Source organism: Amblyomma mixtum, chromosome 3, assembly GCF_055824585.1.
Source record: "Amblyomma mixtum isolate Tamu chromosome 3, ASM5582458v1, whole genome shotgun sequence".
In the NCBI taxonomy this organism is placed as follows: Eukaryota; Metazoa; Arthropoda; class Arachnida; order Ixodida; family Ixodidae; genus Amblyomma; species Amblyomma mixtum.
In genome coordinates this window covers 95,111,580-95,130,378 of record NC_143014.1, presented here as the reverse complement: position 1 = coordinate 95,130,378, position 18,799 = coordinate 95,111,580, and the positions used below count along the sequence as shown (strand labels likewise).

At 49.2% G+C, this 18,799-nt stretch overlaps 1 protein-coding gene across 1 annotated transcript; it reads right to left on the bottom strand.

The window, feature by feature from the left end:
* Positions 1-985: 985 nt before the first annotated feature.
* Positions 986-18,716, bottom strand: LOC149351012 (lens fiber major intrinsic protein-like). The gene is made up of 3 exons (XM_089580202.1): positions 18,114-18,716; positions 13,077-13,157; positions 986-2,218 (listed from the first exon to the last, which is right to left on the bottom strand). The coding sequence occupies exons 1-3, from the start codon at positions 18,687-18,689 to the stop codon at positions 2,018-2,020; spliced, it is 858 nt and encodes a 285-aa protein (XP_089436328.1). The 5' UTR covers positions 18,690-18,716; the 3' UTR covers positions 986-2,017.
* Between the last annotated feature and the right edge of the window lie 83 nt (positions 18,717-18,799).

Genomic DNA, 18,799 nt, shown 5'->3' with positions numbered 1-18,799 from the left:
TGAGCGTAAGCATTTTAAATAAGCTTTCGCTTGGAGTGAGCGTGCACCGTGTGCCTTTTCCGTGTGCTTCAACTCGGGGTAGTAAGTGACGTTAGTATGTAGCCTTGCCGCAGTGCGCTGTGCGTGTCGAAAAGACCAGTTAGGCTACCCTTCGTCTTCTTTCCTTTCACGTTGTAACCCATGCATCCGAACCGAATTTCTTGAGTTGTTACGCGGTACTCCCTAGAACTCTAGAATGGTTTGGTTTATGGGGGTTTAACGTCCCAAAGCGACTCAGGCTATGAGGGACGCCGTAGTGAAGGGCTCCGGAAATTCCGCCCACCTGGGGTTCTTTAACGTGCACTGACATCGCACAGTACACGGGCCTCTAGAATAGAACTCTAGAATGGCGCTTGCGCCACTCTTCTGCAAAGCCAGATATGTTTACGCAGATAACTCTAGAATGCGTTAACTGCGTAAACATATCTGGCTTTGCAGAAGAGTGGCGCAAGCGCCGGTGGCTGTGTTGCACTTCCTCGTGCGAGAGAAATGCCTTCGCACTGTGTGCCAGCGGACCATCGCAGACCCCTTGGTTAAATTTAGTTGGATTCCAGTCAGAACCTCCCCGATTAAAATACAACCCCCACCCACCCTCCCCCCTTTTTTCTTTTTTACGCAGGAAGAGCCGAGGTGTTGCGTTTTTGAGGCTACACGTGCGTTCACCTCGTACGACGTACGAACTCTATACGGTCTGCCATTTGTGCCATAACTTTTGACTATTAGTCTTATATTTGCCCCTAAAGCGTACGTGGGGGAAGTTGGTCACTGCGCTGGCCCTCGAAAGAACTAGCCGGGGGAACTGGTTCACATTTGACGGCAAACCCTCACCTGCTCGCCAGGATTTGCTTTTCGCGTGATACTAGGCTTAACTTTGGTCTATGGATAGGTCTATTAGTGGTCAGCTTGTGTACGGATTCGCACCCATGCTACTCGCTCTCTCAAAATCTGTTCGACAAAAGCTGCGAACAGCTGAGTTTATTTTGCGCCCTCAGCTACGGCGTGCGTCACAGACTACAGTGTTTTCTTTGGCACGCCAGAATCCATTAACCTAAATCAAACGTCTTGGCAGGAACGAGCGGAATAAACTCATGCTACCTTTGCCTTTTATCTCAAGCTTACAATGCATATTGGGTCAAAAAACAAAACCTTCATGCAATTAGTCTGAAATGTCCTCCACTCAAGAAAACAACGTTTCGGGAAGTGTGGAATGTGCGCGCCAGGCGGCTCTTATTGTCGCCGTATACGGGTCTGGACCGGGCTTTAGTTAGCTACTAGAGCTGAAATGCCTGGTCGGGTGGCTGACGTCCTTACGCCGCCCGAGGTGGGCTCCAGACTGGGAGCCCGTGTTAACGGCGAACTTAAAAATTCAGCTCGTGCAGTGCTTTAGTCTGTGCTTAGCGGCAGGATGCGGATAGGCGTGACCCCCTCTCATTGGCCACAGTTTTTTTTTTTCGCTGTCACACCTCAAACTGCATCATCAGACACCAGCGGCATACAAACCAGGTGAGCGCAGTGTTACACAAACTGGGCGTTGCAGAAAATTCAAGCCGAGCGGAAACAGCGCTCGAAGTGAGTGTTATCATTAGGAGATACTTAGGCAGACAAGAAAATTCCCGTCAAAAGAAGTTTTTGATAGTTAATGTGTCCTGCCTACATGAACCGGTACCTATCAGGACATCGCTGCATTCACTGGGTCAGGCGACGTATTAGAGAAAAAAACGTGACCTTAAAAATTCGTGCGCAGTTACGGAGCATGTGAAAATGAAGAAGAAAAGAAAAGGCGCTGTGCTGTTCTTGTCCTAGAAAGTGCTCAAGGCGCATCTCCCTGGCTGGCAGCACCATTTCTTGATTCCCCGAGAAGCACCCACTAATAGACGCGTCGGCCCACTCGGGATCCTCATGATCCGAGTGTGACACGCTCGTAGTCCTCGGAGGCGCGTCACACGCGGCCCGTCTCAGGGCCGGCTCGTCGACAGTCTCAGACGCGGCAGTCGTTGTTGGAGGTGAGCTCCGTGTCGTTGCTGAGTCCGCTGATGTCGCGTTTCACGTGGTTCCTGGCGGGCTGGTCAGCCGGTGGCGACGGCCGCAGGCTGTGCTCCCGGCTGACCCGTGCCCCGCGCGTGTACTCGTGGGTGAAGCCAGCCATGAGGCCGCCCAGCATTGGACCCGCCCAGTAGACCTGCGAGACCACGTCGGCACAGGCTGAGCGGACGTCAAGTCCCCTGCAGCCCTGCTCTGCACAGCGAATGACGCACCGCTGCTGCGGTGGACAAGGAAGCGCATTACGATGCTCTAGAGGTCGCTGTCACTGCAGCAGAGCAAACTGCTGCTGCGATTTATGGGAAGAAGGGATGCATGCATCACAACACGGAGGGCCAAGGTTCTGCACGGGGCAGAACAACACCGGCGCCAAGAAGCCCGGCACTGTGGCGAGGAGAGCCGCCATCACTGCGACACTTGAGAACCGAATGAGTCTTCATTTCTGAGGGTCTAACTTACTGCGTCCGCACACCTCCAGCAATGTGAAAAACCACAGCGATGATGCTTACGAGGCTGACGTCCGAGTTCTTAATTCATTGGTATACGCTTTGCAGCCCCGAAAGCACGGCACGGAAATTTCAACAGCCCTTCACTTTGGACTTAACCACGGCTCTTTGAAATGGTGCAGTGATTCCGCAAATAGCGCGAAGTCCTCTCAGAACGCGACACTTGATGCGCTGTTTTGATTGGCACCGTACGACATGGACAGGCGACCGCATTTGAACAGAAATGCTCCAAAGCTATACGCCGAGCAGCCACAGGTATCGGCCCTCCGCGACCAGTGAGCACTGCGCAAGCCAGGCTGACCTTTGATCGAAGAACTCGTCTATTGCACAGAAATATCGGCAGTGGTCTTGGCGCCGTCTACTTACGTCCGCTGGCAGAACCGGCGGAGCTCTTTAAGTGAAGATAGCTTCACTTTATTGCCCACTGTTCTATCGACGATTCTGTCATAAAAAGGCAAATGGTATATGTGTGTGTGTGTGTGTGTGTGTGTGTGTGTGTGTGTGTGTGTGTGTGTGTGTGTGTGTGTGTGTGTGTGTGTGTGTGTGTGTATGTGTGTGTGTGTGTGGGTGGGTGGGTGGGTGTGTGTGCGTGCGTGTGCGTGTGCACGTGTGTGTGTGTGTGTGTGTGTGTGCACGTGCGTGCGTGCGTGCGTGCGTGCGTGTGTGTGTGAGGGGGGGTGCGCGCGTGCACCAACATTTTAGACTGATAACCATGACCTTTCTGCGGCATCGAGACATAGAGATAGGTGCATTGAGATCGACTGAGGCATGGCTATTCGTTTTCCATAAATGTGCATTGTTATTTAATATATTGGTTTATGGAAGTTTAACGTCATAAAGCGACTCCGGCTGTGAGGGACGCCGTAGTGAAGGGCTCCGGAAATTTCGCCCAGAATCTCGCCTATCTAGAATTTCGCTTCCGTCGAAATTCCACCGCTGCGGTTGGGATCGAACCCGCGTCTTTTGGGTCAGCAGCCGAGCGACATAACCACTGAGCCACCGCGGCGGCGTTACTTAATAGAGAGATCTGGCACAGCGGAGACGTACTAGCCCAGACGTATACCGGATTACCGGACGTCTTCAGAGAGCGCGCAGTGGCAAGGGCAGGGTCAGGTGAGGTCACTGCGCCTGTGCAACCGGCGTTGCACAATAATAAAATGTACACTGGCGAATTCTCTTGAGTGGCAAGGAGCACAAAGCAGCGCGAGCACACATCGGTCATCGCCAAATTCGTGGTTGCTCCTAAATGTGGGATAAGGAGAACGGAAGAGAAAAGCGGGAAAAATAATAACGGAGAGGTAGAAAGCAAGGCGACGCCCTGCATCAAACCTTGTTCCCGGGAAGCAGCAGAAAAAGGTAAGGCAGACAGAAGCGCACAAGACGCAGCGGGGATAGATTGTATCCAATACGGCAGGAAGGGGGTGGGGAGGGGGGGGGGGGGTTGAGGAGAGAAGCGGTTTAGAGCCAGGGCCACACAGGGCAACGGCGGCTTCTTTTGCGCTTCGGATCGCCCCCCCCAGTTGTCGCTCGCAAGTCCCCCAGGGGCTCCGTGTCTTCCTTCCTGCGCGCGCGAGCGCGAGCCGTGCTTTGTCCCGCGGGGGTCGGCGCTGATTGGACGGGCCGGAGTCGGACGACCACCAGGGACGCGGACGCCATTAGCGGGGCCTGCCTTCGGCCCCCGCGGCCTTTGTTCACGGTGGGACGTCGCCGGTGCGGCCCGCAGTCACTTGTGACCCCGGTCGCAGCGCCTACACCCCGCCGGCCTTATCGGTGAACGCGGCCGGCCATTTGGCAGAGAGCGACAAAATGGAAAGGTTTAAAAAAAAAATAATAAACCGCTCGTTAATTCTTTTTTCTCGACAGACGCGAAGAGAGAGAAGGAAAAAAACGGCGGTGCTCCTTTTTAAAAGCAAGGAGAGTGTTTTCGCTTCTGTTCGGAGGGCAATGATTTTTGGACACGTGGGCTTCGACGCAAGGATACCAATGAAAAATGAAAAATTATTAAGCAACGCAGTATGGTCGCTTTCTTGTAAATGCATTTTGAATATACCCAAGACATTTAATCTCCCTTCTGTTTTTTTTTTTTTTTGCCGCCACTCGATGCCCCTACGAACCTACCTTGCCTCCTCGGACACCAGACCGCATATAGCGTTTGCAGTACACACAATTTGCACCTTATTGAATCCGCGGATAATTTTTTCCTACACTGTTTTCAATCACGCCGTCGATGGACAATTTTTTAAATCTACAGTCGTAAAAAAAATCGTGGCACAGGGATTGGGGGGAGCTAGCCCGCAACATTGAACAGCGATTTATAATCGTGGTTAGACGAATATTCGTTTTCTGTTAACTCCTTGCTCTTCAGCATCGCAAGTAAAAGAAAAAAAAATGGAAAAGAGAAGGAAGGACAAGCTGCCTTGCGGTCCTCATCGAACGGTCGTGGTTAGTTGGTCGTAAATCACAGGCCCCTGCCACCTCTTCTCTTCTCTTTTTGTTTGAATCACCGCAACGTCGATTAATGACTTATAAACGACTCGCCGTGCGGCGTGTACCGATATTTGACTCCGCAGCTTCTTCTCCGCGCCCGGGCGCCCGCATTGTTGGCGCAACCCTTCTTCAGTCCCTTCTCTCTCCCCCTCGCCTATGTTTTCCCTTCTGCCCTTGCGTTTTAGTACCGTCGGCCTGTTTGCGTGTCTTTCTTTTTTTCGCCAGTGAAATTGCGACAGTAGAGGCTACGCAGCCCAGAGACGTCAGAGGCTGGCCACGTACGGGGCGTGAAGCGTGCACGAAGCATCGTTGGCATGGCGACAGCACTGACGCTCCCGAAGGGCTTTGGAACGCCAACAGAGCGGTTCGATTAAACGCCCCGCACGCGGAAAGGGGAGACACGCAACCGGCCGGCTGGAACGGAGCCCGGCTCGCCCCCACATCCCTCCAGTAAGGAAAGAAAAGCAAGAGCGGTCCCACAAGTGCGGCCACGCGCAGGAGGGTGAGGGAAGGTGGGCGCATCTCTCGCCACAGGAAGCGAGAGCACCGTGGAAAAAGGCAGCAGCGGGGGCCGCAGGAGGTGGCATATGTACCGCGCAGCAACAACGGCGAGCAGCGAGGAAGGGCGCCCTAACAAGCTGCCAAGAGAAAACAGGGGCCCGCGATCTCATCCCTGGGCAGTCCTCGAACAATGAGCTTGTTTCGGAGAGCCGGGCGCGCTTTGTCTCGTTCGTTGTTCCGCCGGGACGGGGAGGAGTGCGCGCGGCAATAGACGAACCCATTTGCCGCTATTCCACGGGTGGCTTCTCCCCGCTCAGCACAGCAAAGCGGCAGAGCACGCTTGTCGGGGGCCTTTCTCCGCGAGGTGCAGACGAAGGGAGCCTCCCTTTCCCCGCGATTACTTTTTCTCCCGGAGAAGGAAGAACAAGGCCCCGATCGTTGTCTCTTAGCCGCAGAGAAAAAGCACAGAGGGAGGAATTCACGCGAATGAAGACAACACTTTTTTTTTGTTCTGGATTCTTGAACCTTTGAGTGCTGCTAAGGAGGCAAACGGTGTGCTTTTGGTATGCGGATAAATAAATAGCGACAGATTTCATCTTTACTATCATTCCTAGTTTCATTCAGCTCTCGGTCTTATTCTCAGGGGAGATATGAAAGAATTAATTTCATGTTTTCATATTTCCTAGGGGAAGTTTTACAAGAACTTTCCCTCAAACAATGGGGACGAAGGAGGCGGGGAGGGAGAGAGATAGAGGCAGTCGTTCAGAAGGGGTGCCTAGTTGTGGTGCGATACGTCTTTCCTTTTTGTTCGCCTTTACTGAACGGACAGTACTTTGTGTGTTTATGTTTTCTGTCAAGATGGCCTGCTTTGTTTTTGTTAGCAAGGAGGACTGACTTCGGAAGGATGCTGCTTACCGGCTAAGCTCGCGCTTGCCACGACTGTTGCAACATTACAATTTACCGCTTCTTTAGTAAAATACCCTGTGACACTTTTTTTAGGGCTGCTCATTGTGCGCCAAAGGGTTCCTTATGCGGACCGAGACCAGTAAAGAAGGAATTGCGGAAATCGGAAGAAATTGCGAGAACTAAACGCAATCAACTTTTAAAATTCTGAGTAAAAGTGAATAAAGAGATTGTCAGAAATCATATTCCACTTGTTAATTGAAGAAACTGGTCGCAACCAGTCAGTATCACGCCTTGCACACACGTAGTAGCAGATTGCATGCCTTGGTTTTCCAACCCCTGTGCTGCAGCTGCGCTTTTTGGCGGCATTTTTGCTGAGAATCTGAGGCGTACAGGCGCCACGAGCAGGTGCGAACACAGCGTTGCACCCAAATATCTGCTTGCAGTTATTTCGGTAATCTTGGAACGCTCTTCTGCTCTCCCCTCACTCTTTCCTCTCTTTGTCTTTCGGCATACTGTTGGTCAATTTGCTTTTTTTTTCTCCCATCAAAATATGCGCAGCTTGTACAAAAGCGCTCACCTGCAGTAGAGTTCTAAGTGGAAAATCCCATGTTCTAAGTTCTAATTCGGCTAACGTAGCTAATGATCAATGCGTACTTTTTCCAAGCTGATGATAAGCCACTCACTCATTCCCCGTATTCGCTGCCACGGACACCTCGCTTATTATATCTCTACCCTACGGACCCTAATGAGATCAATGATGTCATAACTAGCTTAAGAACAACTGGTACTGTTTTAGATGATATGCTTCCTTCGATTGTGAAACTAATATCTTCATTTATAGCAACTACATTAGCACTTATTATTACTTTGATATTTTCGTCTGGCACCAATCCTGACGACCTGAAAAATGGAAAGATCACCCAAGTAATTAAAAAAGGTTGGTTTTATGGGGTTTAACGTCCCACAGCGACTAAGGCTATGAGCGACGAAATTAAAAAAGGTGACTCAAGATATCTCAAATTATAGACCTATTTGCGTGCTACCTTTTTTTCAGTAAAGTAACTGAAAAGCTTTTGGTAACTCATCTAACACGCTATATATCAAATTTAACTTGTTGTCTCCGCATAGTTCGGATTTCGCTCAAGCTACTCAGCTGAATTAGCACTGCTATGTTTCAAAGATCAAACTGAAACGGCTTAGATAATGAACTTATTATGTCAGTATTTATAGATATTACCAAGGCATTTACTCAATTAATCATGACGTTCTTGTTCTTAATTTTCTATCCTAAGGTGCACATGGTCCTACATTACCTCTCATTCGCAGCTATTTATCTAACAGAACTCAGGTAGTTGATATTAATGACACTCTCTCGCAGCCTAAACTTGTAACCAGGGGCGTAACACAAGGTTCAATCCTAGGCTCACTATTTTTTATTTGCATTAATTACCTATATACCTAATCGTCTTAGTTTTTCAAATTCGTTGTTATATGCAGACAACACAACCAATATACTAAAACCGATGCCTAAACACATAAATCAATAAATTAATCTTGGATTTAATAAATTTGCCTGCTTGCAAGCAGGCAAATATCAAGGTGATTGCGCGCGTACCATGGTACGCGCGCAATCACCTTGATAATAATCCTACGATGACCAAAATCATACCAAGGCGGAACAGCGCAAGCTACACACGGACAAGAAAGTAGACGAGACACACACACAGCGCTGTGTGTGTCTCGTCTACTTTCTTGTCCCTGTGTAGCTTGCGCTGTTCTGCCTTGTGATCAACCAACTAGCCCGCGATGTGCTATTCGAATTCATACTATTTCATAGCCGCAACGAATAACTGACGCCTCATTTTCATTACTACACGAGTACTTTATTACCCTCACAAAGAGTAATGTTTGTAAGTGTTATTTTAGATCGCAATATTAAACTTGATAGGCATATAAAACTTGTTTCAAGAAAGGTGGCATTTGGACTACGAACAATAATAAAGCTCTGTCTTACTATCCACAACGCGCAATGATAACTTTCTACAACACATTAATTCACTGTCAAAGACAGTACTGTCTTTCATCATGGGGTAATACTTACGCTACTCACCTTCAACATCTCCAACAGTTAAAAATTCAAGCACTAAAACTTGTCACCTTTGACCATTTCAGTAGAAATGAACCATTTCAGTAGAAATGATCTACCCCTCTTTACTGATTTATGAATACTATCACTACGGTACCTTTTCCAGCAAAAGTTGCCACTAATAATTTTTAAGGTCTTAAGGAATTAAACGATTATTGCTTTATGAGTGCCACTTCTTGAGTTAATTGTATTATATATTACAAGGTTCGCTGCTGATGCATTCTTTCTATCTAAGATTAATACCAATCACGGGAAATTTACCGCGAACTGTGTGTGTATAACGTTCTGTAATCAGTTACCCAATGAAATTAAATGATGCGGAACATCTGCACTATTCAAGAAAAAAATTTAAACAACATATTTTAACAATTTTAACAACATATGCTCACTGCAGTAGCCCAGTGTCGTGGCATATTATGAATATTGTTTTTTTTTTTACTCTACTCCTATTCCTGCTCTGTATTAAATTGCATTTGATATTGGCTACTGCATATTCACATTTCTAACCCAAACCCTGTTTTTACTGTTCCTGTTGTTACTGTTTTTGTCCACACATATATTTTTCATCTGTGTTCAGAGTTATTTACTTCAGAACAATGATCATGTTATTGCTTTTAACCAATGTCACTGTATTTTAAACGTTTATGTACGTTATACGTTTGACGAAGTGCTGTTGCTGCGTTTTACATACCTTTTATGCATAATCTGTATAGGAGGCCCCCCTGACGATTTTGTAAACTTGGGACATTCTCCTGTATTTTTCAAGTAAATAAACTGAAAGTGAAATAACTGGAGCAGAAAACGTAGCGTTATTCGTGTTCTTTTTTATTTGGTTCGACACTTATGAAACTCGGAGGCACTGGATTTTGAATTCATTTACTGAGCACAGAGGAACGAAGTACAAACTGGATGCCCACACCATGGCATCGACCAATTATTTTATCCCCTGACTTCCGCTGCCGAATATTGCCAGTAAAACTATGAAGGGGGCTAGCTGCCATCTGCTATTAATTGAAAACTGCGCTGAAATCTAGGCGAAATAAACGCAGACCTTGAAGAACGAACACCATGACGGTGCGTAGAGATGGCCGCTGTGCTCTGTCTCGGTGTTTGCGGTCGTTCCGTGCACCTTTTAAGCACAGTTTCAGCATAAATGAGAACTCACGCAGTGGTTTGACACTATTGGCCTTAAACGAGAATTTCTGGAGCACAATATTAATTATAATACCAGTGGTAGCAAATACCTCGCCATGTCCTACACTGCGTAGCAGAAATTCATCTTTCATCTTGACCGCACTCTGTCACTTGCGCTATCCCGCGACCAGGATCTCACACTGCGTACCGTGTTTCGCTGCCTTTTGATCGCATAGCTGAGGAGCCGACAATTTTCTAGAATTTTGTATTAGCAAACGATTATCTTCCATAGACCTGCCCGACGGCTCCAGGCTCTCACGAGTAGCCGCCAACTTGCACAGCGGATATTCCAAGCAACGTGAGCGACATCATTTTTTTTTTTTGTCTTGCGAACAAAACTGCTTGCTGCACCGTAACGTCTGTGTTCTGCTTCTGCTGACGCCCGCGCCATGCCTGCTTTTGGCAAAAAAATAAAGAACTGCCGTGCTAGACCATTTTTTGATCAAATGGATGATAAATAATCCTGAGAATATTCCTTCGTGCCAAGACAGCATCGTCTTCGTCTTGAAAGCCAGCACACCCACAGCTCTGTGCCGAACTGCCCGCGCAGCTATAGGAACACGCCAAGGACTGCGGGGCTTAATGGGCCTGCGCGCGCCTCTGCTGACGGTCGGAATCTAAGCGCCCGACGTCCTTGCGAAAACCTCCCGCGGCCCTGGTGCTCCGCGCATGTCATCTGTCGAAGCGGTACGCCACGCGATCGTCCGTACATCTGCAGCACAGGGCCAGACTGCGCGGTAACTGCGCTCTCTGCCCTTTATGGCCTCGGTTCCTTGGGGGCAGAACATTTTCTCGTGCGGTCCCTGAGTTTTGCGAGTTTGCAAGTCGATAAGGCCAGAGGGTAGATTGAGACCGGGTAGAAAAGACGTAGTCTCTCAAGGCGACACGGACAGCCTCATTGTCATCCACGCAAAACGTAGTGTATATCTTAGTGCAAAAAAAGACTATGACGATGCAAAATCGCTGTTTCTACAGTCTGCACCGGAAAGTGTTTCCTTTTTCTTGCTGACAGCTATACTGGGGTGTATCCTGAATTATCTGCCCGTAACGGGCTACAGTGTTGTGTCAACTGTTTTTCTGTTCTATTTTTTCTTACTATATGGACGCTCTATTGGGACTATAAAATGTCTCAACAAAACGAACGCGCATTCGCAATACTTGCGGCTAGTAAAAAAAAAAAAAAGAGAGATATCGCTCACCGAAAGTGGTGTGTGCTGAACTCGCCGGCACAGAAAATGTGCGAAAGTGCTCGGCACTCGCTCATTCATGCGCTTATCGTATTTCACAATCACGGAACGTCGAAGGCAGTTCGATGCAGAACGAGGAGTATGCAAAAAAAAAAAAAATCGAAGAGCAGGTCGTGTCAGTTGTATGTCGCTGCTTTCGTGTAAGCCAGAATATCAAGTCTGGCACCTATCACGTCTGGCACGCGCATATCCTGCTTTAGGTCGTTTATTTGTCTGTGGAAGTTAGATCGGTTGCAGAAAAAAAAAAAACAAGAAAGCATGTATTAATGTTCTTATTCACAAACTGCGTCGTGCAGTGCATAAGTTCACGAGCTTTGTAATTGTTCTACAACTGGCTTTTGAGAGGGAAACAGAGTGGAAATTAGGGATGCTCGCATTGTTTACGATGTTCGCTAACTTTCAGGCTATATACCACAACAGCGTGTGAGGCGCACTGAGCACCATAACCCGCAATTCGTCCACGCCTAGTGCACTGAGAAGATGCGTTTTTCTTTGCATTACCCATTGTTCTCGTTTTGTTTTCTTTTATCATCACCAGGACAGTATAGACGGAGGGGGGACTTGGCGCCATGGTTTAAAGGGCACGCAGGTTGTACAATGAGCGTATGGTTCAAAGACAAGGTAACTCTGCTTGTCCGCCAATTTTAATCTGCGGTCAATGTACGCTTTAGCAGCTGGGTGCCGCACATTTATCAGGGCGCCGATATTGAGCACTTTAAAAGCTGCCGTAAAGAACAGAGACAAACTTCCTGGCCATTTGGGGCCGAATTTCGGGAAACTTAGTATTCTGAATGCATTCCGAAAAGTCAAATTGCATGTTCCGGCGTAGCATGAGTCAAGTCGTCGTTTGTCCTATTGCCGGCGAACGTTGGGCGCCGCGATTTGCGATACGCCTCCGATACGTTGAGTGGACGAATAGCTCGTTCTAGCGGTCTTTAGATCACTGTGGACTCCGATCTAAATACCACTAGAACGAGTTATCTTTAATAAATTAAACCGTTAATTTCACTGCATCACGGCATATTGAGATTCCACTCGAGCCGCAGTGGTCAACGCAATGAAACGGTCACTCCAAAACCATAACACGAAAAAAGACACATACGAATACGGACGCTAAACAAGTTCTGTCCGTACGTTCAACACCTACGGCTTTGCGCTAATTGTAGGGCGTGACACGTACGTTATCTCCACATATCAACACCTGCTGTACAGGCTCTAAATTATTACTGGTGGAATGAAGGCACGTGTTCAGTAAGGTAGGCTCGCATATTACACCTGTATGTAAGCGCAGAGGACTCCTCTCGATAAAGTTATTCCTTCCGTGCTAACAACCGTACTCAGGCGCCACAAAGCATACCGTCTCGATGGCACTGAAAACCTGGGAAAAGCTCCCATGAAGTCACAAACTTCTCTTTAGCGCGGTCGGCTTTTGGAGTCGAATGCACCGTCATGGATAAATGATGTGAGAACGAGAGTCCCTTACGTAATACCTTGAGCACGCAAACTTTAGGATTTTTCAGAATTTGTTTTTCTCGCGCAAGCTAAAACGAACACGAATTAAGAAACGGACAAAACATCACCGATGTTGTTTCCGTTTTGTTTTCCGAGTTCGTTATAGCTTATGGCAAAAATGTTTTGTAGCTAGTAATACCGTATCTCGTCGAACAGTAAGTTCTCAAAAATTTTATTATACACAAAGATCCCATTGTGCAGTGATGAAAGTTGGCTGGTGAAAAGCTGTAATTGGATGTTGTAAACAAAAATGAAAGGTTCCATCACTTAACTCCGTCTGCAGAAATATTCTTACCTTCGCATTCGCGTCTACACTGCGCCGCATCGGCTTTCATCTGTGGACCCCAGTGAGTGCAAAGTGTGAGGCTAGTTCGTACGCACACGAGCAGCCGCCTTTCTGGCGTGCACGCCCTTGGGCAGAGGTGGCATTTACGGGACACTGTCTGCAGCACAATGACGAGCGGGGGAGGGGAGGGTCCCCGCGTGAAAGACACGTACCCAATGGTGGCTCCATGTGTTCGTGATGAGCGCGGGCCCCAAAGAGCGCGCCGGGTTGAGGCCAGCTCCCGTGAAGCGGTACTGCGTCAGGGAAAACGTGCGCTGCTGTGAAAATGCGCGGCTGTTTTCGTCTGCCACCTCACCAACATGGAGTAGCAGGGAATCGAACCAATGCCAAGCTGGCTATACTCAGTCATTTGTATTTAGGAAGCCATTTTTCTTAGCAACGTTTGACTCCAACACTCGGGACAAATAATGTGAACAATTACATCACTTTGCACAAGGAGTAAAGTCGTATTTACGAACAGACAAAACTAAAGAGCAACGACTGCATAAAGTGCGTCAAGAAACTACGTTGCAGTTCAGAAAACTAGCAAAAAACCTTGTAAAAAAAAAAAACAAAAACAAAACTAGCTGTTCATCGTCACTCGCGTAACACAGACTTGAAAAACGCTGTAAAACGTGTGGAAGATCGTGTGGAACTCGTCCTTTCTTCCATCGCAAGCCAGCTATGGACGATGGGCATGTATGCAAGTGGCTCCTTCGCATACATGCCCTTCTTCCTCCCCGTCGTGAGTAAAAAAAAAAAAAAAAACGATACGAATTAAGGGTGTGCGCTCAGAAAAACAAGGTGGTGACTAGAGTCGTGAATAAAGAAGCAATGAAATGGAGCAGTCCATTCTGTGTCACCTCCGCAAGGTATTGTTGCATATTAATTGTTGGTTAAGGCTCCTTCTGTGGCACTATTTCTGGGCCAGTTTAAGTCGACCACACGAAAAGAATGCAAGCTGGCGAAGCTCCTACTATAGTGCCACTCAGCGTTGCCCACAGATATAGTTTCAAAGTGCTGCGACATGGTTAGTAGCGCAAAAAAAACACAAAGGACAAGAAAAAGCAACTCATGGAACACAGCTTAGGGAACTCACGGCAAATGAAAATTCGGTCGTTCTGTTCTGCGAGTTCCTTTTCGTTGCCTGTTTTCTTTTTTCGCGCTAATAACCATCTCGCAGCTATTTACCTAGCACCAACTAGCCCAACTTTCGTCTTTAGTAGTTGCAAAGTGGTTCTGTTTTTTTTTCTATTTTTTTTCGTATCCATGACACAATGAGTTAATATCTATTACAGTACGCACTGCGAAAGACAGCAGAGGAATTTGTGCGCTGTTTTGTTTATTTTAAAGAATTGGAAACTCGACAGCGCTATAAACAACCGGTATACCAGGAACAGTTACGTAATAATCAGGGGAAATAGTGAAAATGGGGCGGAAACCGGGAACTACTGATCTAACTGTTCTTTTTGTTCTCTTGAGCTCTGTTCCGTAGCTTGGCTAATGAAACTTAGTTCCACAGTATACTTAACGAACCACAATCTTACATGAAGTGTCTCGCAGGGAAGCAACTGTGGCGACATCTCACTGTTGTCACCGCGGCGTCCTTCACTCGTGCTGCTGTGCTTGTTATCCGGCTCTGGTATACTCTTATCGCAACTCATATCGACTGGGAGTCCTCGTTATGCCGTAAGTTACGCGGCCACGTTGTAGCTGCATCATTAATTTTAGAAAAGTTCATAATAGCAAATGACCATTTGGCCACATGGATTTCTTTCTGAAGACATCTTCAAGAACGACCCAATGGGCATTGGAACTTCCTTGGACGTCCTGTGAACGTTTAAGAGGTCTATGGGACGTCCAATAGAATACCAGTGGCCATTGGGGAGGTCCCCATATGCTCTGTTTCCTCTTTAGTCGTGTTCAAGGCATTGAAAAGAAGATAGCAATTCGTTCTGTTTAAAGTTAGGCTCTGATGAACAAATATCGGTGCCGTCAGAGCACAAGTTTCGAAGCGAACCCAAAGTGAACGGCGTATAAGAGTGCGAGAGCTGACTGCGCTGATGCGTTACCTTGGCGTAGAGTATACTTTGTTGTTCTTGTTGTCCAGGCGTCCAATAGCACATACGCAAACTGTGATCGGCCAAGAATCGGCACGCGTGCACAGAAGGCAGGAAACCAAGGCGAGGCGCATAAGTCGCAATACACGCCTGCCGATTTCTACTGGTCCGCACATTGCTGGTGTTGTACCAGAGTGAACCGCTCCGTTTGCTTTTCGCTCCGCTTTCGAACGGTGAAGCGATCGTTTACATACGAGATATTCAGGACGGACTCTTCGTGGATGTGCCACAGTTTCTCACCAAGTGGCATTCGTAACGTTCCTTTTATCGTTTCGTACTGTAGCCGAAGATGTGCGTATGTAACGACGATGAAAAAAATATATAAATACAGCTGAAGAGGTGCGGTCGGCGCAACGCACGCTGATGCAGAGGCTGGGTTGTTGACGTGTCCCGTCAGCGCCCACGTATACCTACGCAGCAGCCATCGCCACCGCTTCCTTTTTCTGGTCAGTTGTAAATATCGAAAGCCAGGCGATCTCGTGCTTTTGCGTGGACACGATGGGCCACGGCCAGTGCGATTCTGCCGATAAATTTGTTTCTTTCGTTTTTTGCGTCCCTCCTTCAGACTGACCGCAAATAGATTTCAGCAGCAACGGCAGGCCCGAAGAAATTCATCTACTCCCACCGGCCACAAGGAGCCGGCGCTGTCCAGATGCTGTCGTCGATTCTGGCCGCAATTCGCTCCCGACCAGCGACAGCTGCCGGCCGCCGCCTGACAGCTTCCCATTGAGAGGCGATAGACGTCGTCGCCGGTTTCCGCGAAAGGTCCTCCCGCGCGCGCTCCGTTTCGACACCACCGAAACGGACATTTCCGCCCCTCGTCGGCGTGATAAATGGCCGCAGAGCCTATATCGTCCGCACACACGCCCGGCAGGAGAATGGGAGTGCGACGCAGTGCACGTATATATAACGCACAGGCGCACGGAGTCGCGATGGCCGCAATGGAGCTCGCTGCGCTGTGGACCCCGTGGGTTGGAATGCGCGCTGCAGGCTGAGCGCGAACCATGGCACAGTGGGCGCTGTTTCGCCTCGCACATTGAATAAGTTAAGAACGGTCAAGCTAACTAATACGTGACTCTATTACAAAAGCGACAACGGAAAAACGAAAATGTCAACAGAGTGTCAACTGAGATTTCTTGTGACAGCTGGAATAGTGCGTAGCCGGCCGCACGGTGTCTCTTTTTGTCCTGATCTTTTAGCGTCACACTCTTGGCTTTCGTTGTATTCGCGGGCGACAACAGTGCGCGGTTCACCTTTGAACGACTACTCGCTTCTGAGAGGAAATGTTTGCAAGCCGGGTGCTTTTCCTTTCTAGGCAAACTCACGGTTTTCGCAAAGGGCTCGGGTGAAGTCCGTCTGTATTTATCAGCCGACCTTCCAGGTGTACGTGCTGTTTGTAGGCACCTCCGGATTTTCTTACAGTGTCTCTCTTTGGGCTGCGGAAGAGATAGCGTGGAAACCACGCACTTTTTGAGCTTAAGAAATAGTGAGCACTAAAACCGCGTCCTTGACAGTCCTGGTGCGATCGTGGGGAACGTATTCAACGCGGAATGAAGCAGAGTTCAGAGTTACTGTGAATAAATAAGGGAACATCTCTCGCGTATGCTAATGGTTAATCTTTCTTGCAACTGAGTTGAACTTTATACCAAAACGCACTTTACTGAATTCCCTTTAAACTACACCTGTCACGACGCATACGTTTTTCTCCCGGTGAATCACAACGATCTCTCCCGACCTGCTGTCTCAACGTTCGTGAATGAGAAATGCGCAAAAGGAATGGAGCACCGCGCAGAGTTGGCTTCCCAGTGTAGCAGTTTGACAGATGTGTCGCTCTATAAATGTAGCACGTCAATGACATCGAAGGCCTAGAAATAGCCCGGCAAGAGGTATTCATTATCGGCGATATAGCAAGCAGGCGTCGTGTTATCAGGCAGGACTTTCAGTGACAACGCGTGGAGGCCAAAGGCTCACAATGAGGTGGCATCCTACTGCAGCCCTGTTGAAAAACCCTTCTGCGCCGCACTCAGAAAGGTGCGCTAGACGGTGGCGTTTATGAAAGTTGAGACAGTGGCGTACGTGGAACGCAGACCATAATATGCGTATGGTTTCTAGCCGACGAATCGCTCAAGACAGTCAGTTTTAAGTAGGTCAGGGTAGCTTGTCAGCAGTTGTTCTGATTCGCAAACATGGAAATGCTACAGTTATCTGTGGGCGCGTTAAAACGCCCCGAAAAGAAATGCAAGCTTCAATATTGCATACGTTGGAAGTGGATCTCTTTGCCGCCGTCTCTTTGCGCTGTTGTCCTCTAAGATGCAGTATCAACTAGCTCAGTTGTCTATTATTTCAGTTGTAAGTTGGATAGTACAGGTTCCATTAGTACTAGCTTTTTTGTATCTCGAAATAAGGCGCCTGACCCAAGATAAGCTGCTAGCTGAGCGCGTGCCAATTATTAAGCGATGCGTGAGACGCCAGACAAACGCGCACAGTGATCGTTAACCGAGGGCGTGGATAGATGCGCGGTAAGGGAAGTAACTGGTAATATTTCTGAAAAAAAAAAGGGCGTCCGTTTTTTTTGTGTCTTCATTTAGGGCATCAGACGCAGTTCATGAATAAAAAAAGAAAAGAAAGACACGGTGATATGGTTGGTTTGCTTACTCAGCTCGCTCTTGTTTGTGCAATTTGCACGCGTTGGCACTCAGTTCTCACTACTACCTGCTTGCGAACAGTATACAGATTGATGTCACATTTACCGAAGGAAACATATTGCTCTTTACGTTGCGTGAATCACTCCATGGTTTATGCATTTAACGACTGTCAGGGGCGCACAATGTCAGGCTGTCGGGGACGCACAGTGCAAGCCAAGGTAGCCCGTGTCATCCTCTGCTTCTAGTTCGACCCTATACTGCGGCGTTTTTCAGTGCGCCTCAAAGTGAACCCGGCAGAGAATTTGTGCAGCAGCCAGCGCACTCGGCTCTGACAGCGAGCGCGGTTGCACGTCGAACGGGCGCCCTCAGCGTTTCCTGTTTCTAAAGTCGTCAGACGTCCGAGCGCTGCGCTGGGCAACCCGAGCAGGTCGTCCGCGAGACTTACCGCGAACAGCGCTGCGGCCGCGTAGGCGACTCCCAGGGGCCCCGAGGCCGCGCGGTCGGCAGCCAGGGCGCTCAGGGCCACCAGCACGGTGCCCAGGAACTCGACGCCGAACGCCTGGCTGGCATGCAGGCCCTGCGCCAGCTGCTGTGGTGGCTGCTGCGCGGGCCGCTGGTCGCGTGGCGCCAGGCCGTAGAGCGCCGCGGCGCCCAGGCAGGCGCCCGAGCACTGGGCAGCCACGCACAGCAACGCTCGCAAAACGCTCAGCCGGCGGCCGACGAGCCGCGACAGCGTCACCGCCGGGTTCAGGTCCCCGGCGAGGCAGTGTGCGAGCGCCGCCGCGCTGGCGCCCATGGCCACGCTGCACTGCAGGGGAGCACTGTCGACGGGCTGGCCACCCCGACGCGGCTGCAGTGGCACCGTGAAGACGGTGAAGAGCAGGCTGCCCAGCAGCTCGACGAACACGCGCCGCCACAGGGGCCCGCTGGCCAGCTCGCGCCGGCACGGCGGCGGCTCCTCGGGCAGCGAGTCCATGAGGCGCCGCATGCGCCGCAGCGGCGAGCACGGGGCGCTGGCCATGGCCGCCGCCGGCTGCCGCAATCGATGCGCGTCGCGGCCTTTTATAGGGGCGCCGCCCCCGGGCTGCGAGCTTGGCTTCGGCCGGAGCGCGCATTTGGAACTGCTTCCTT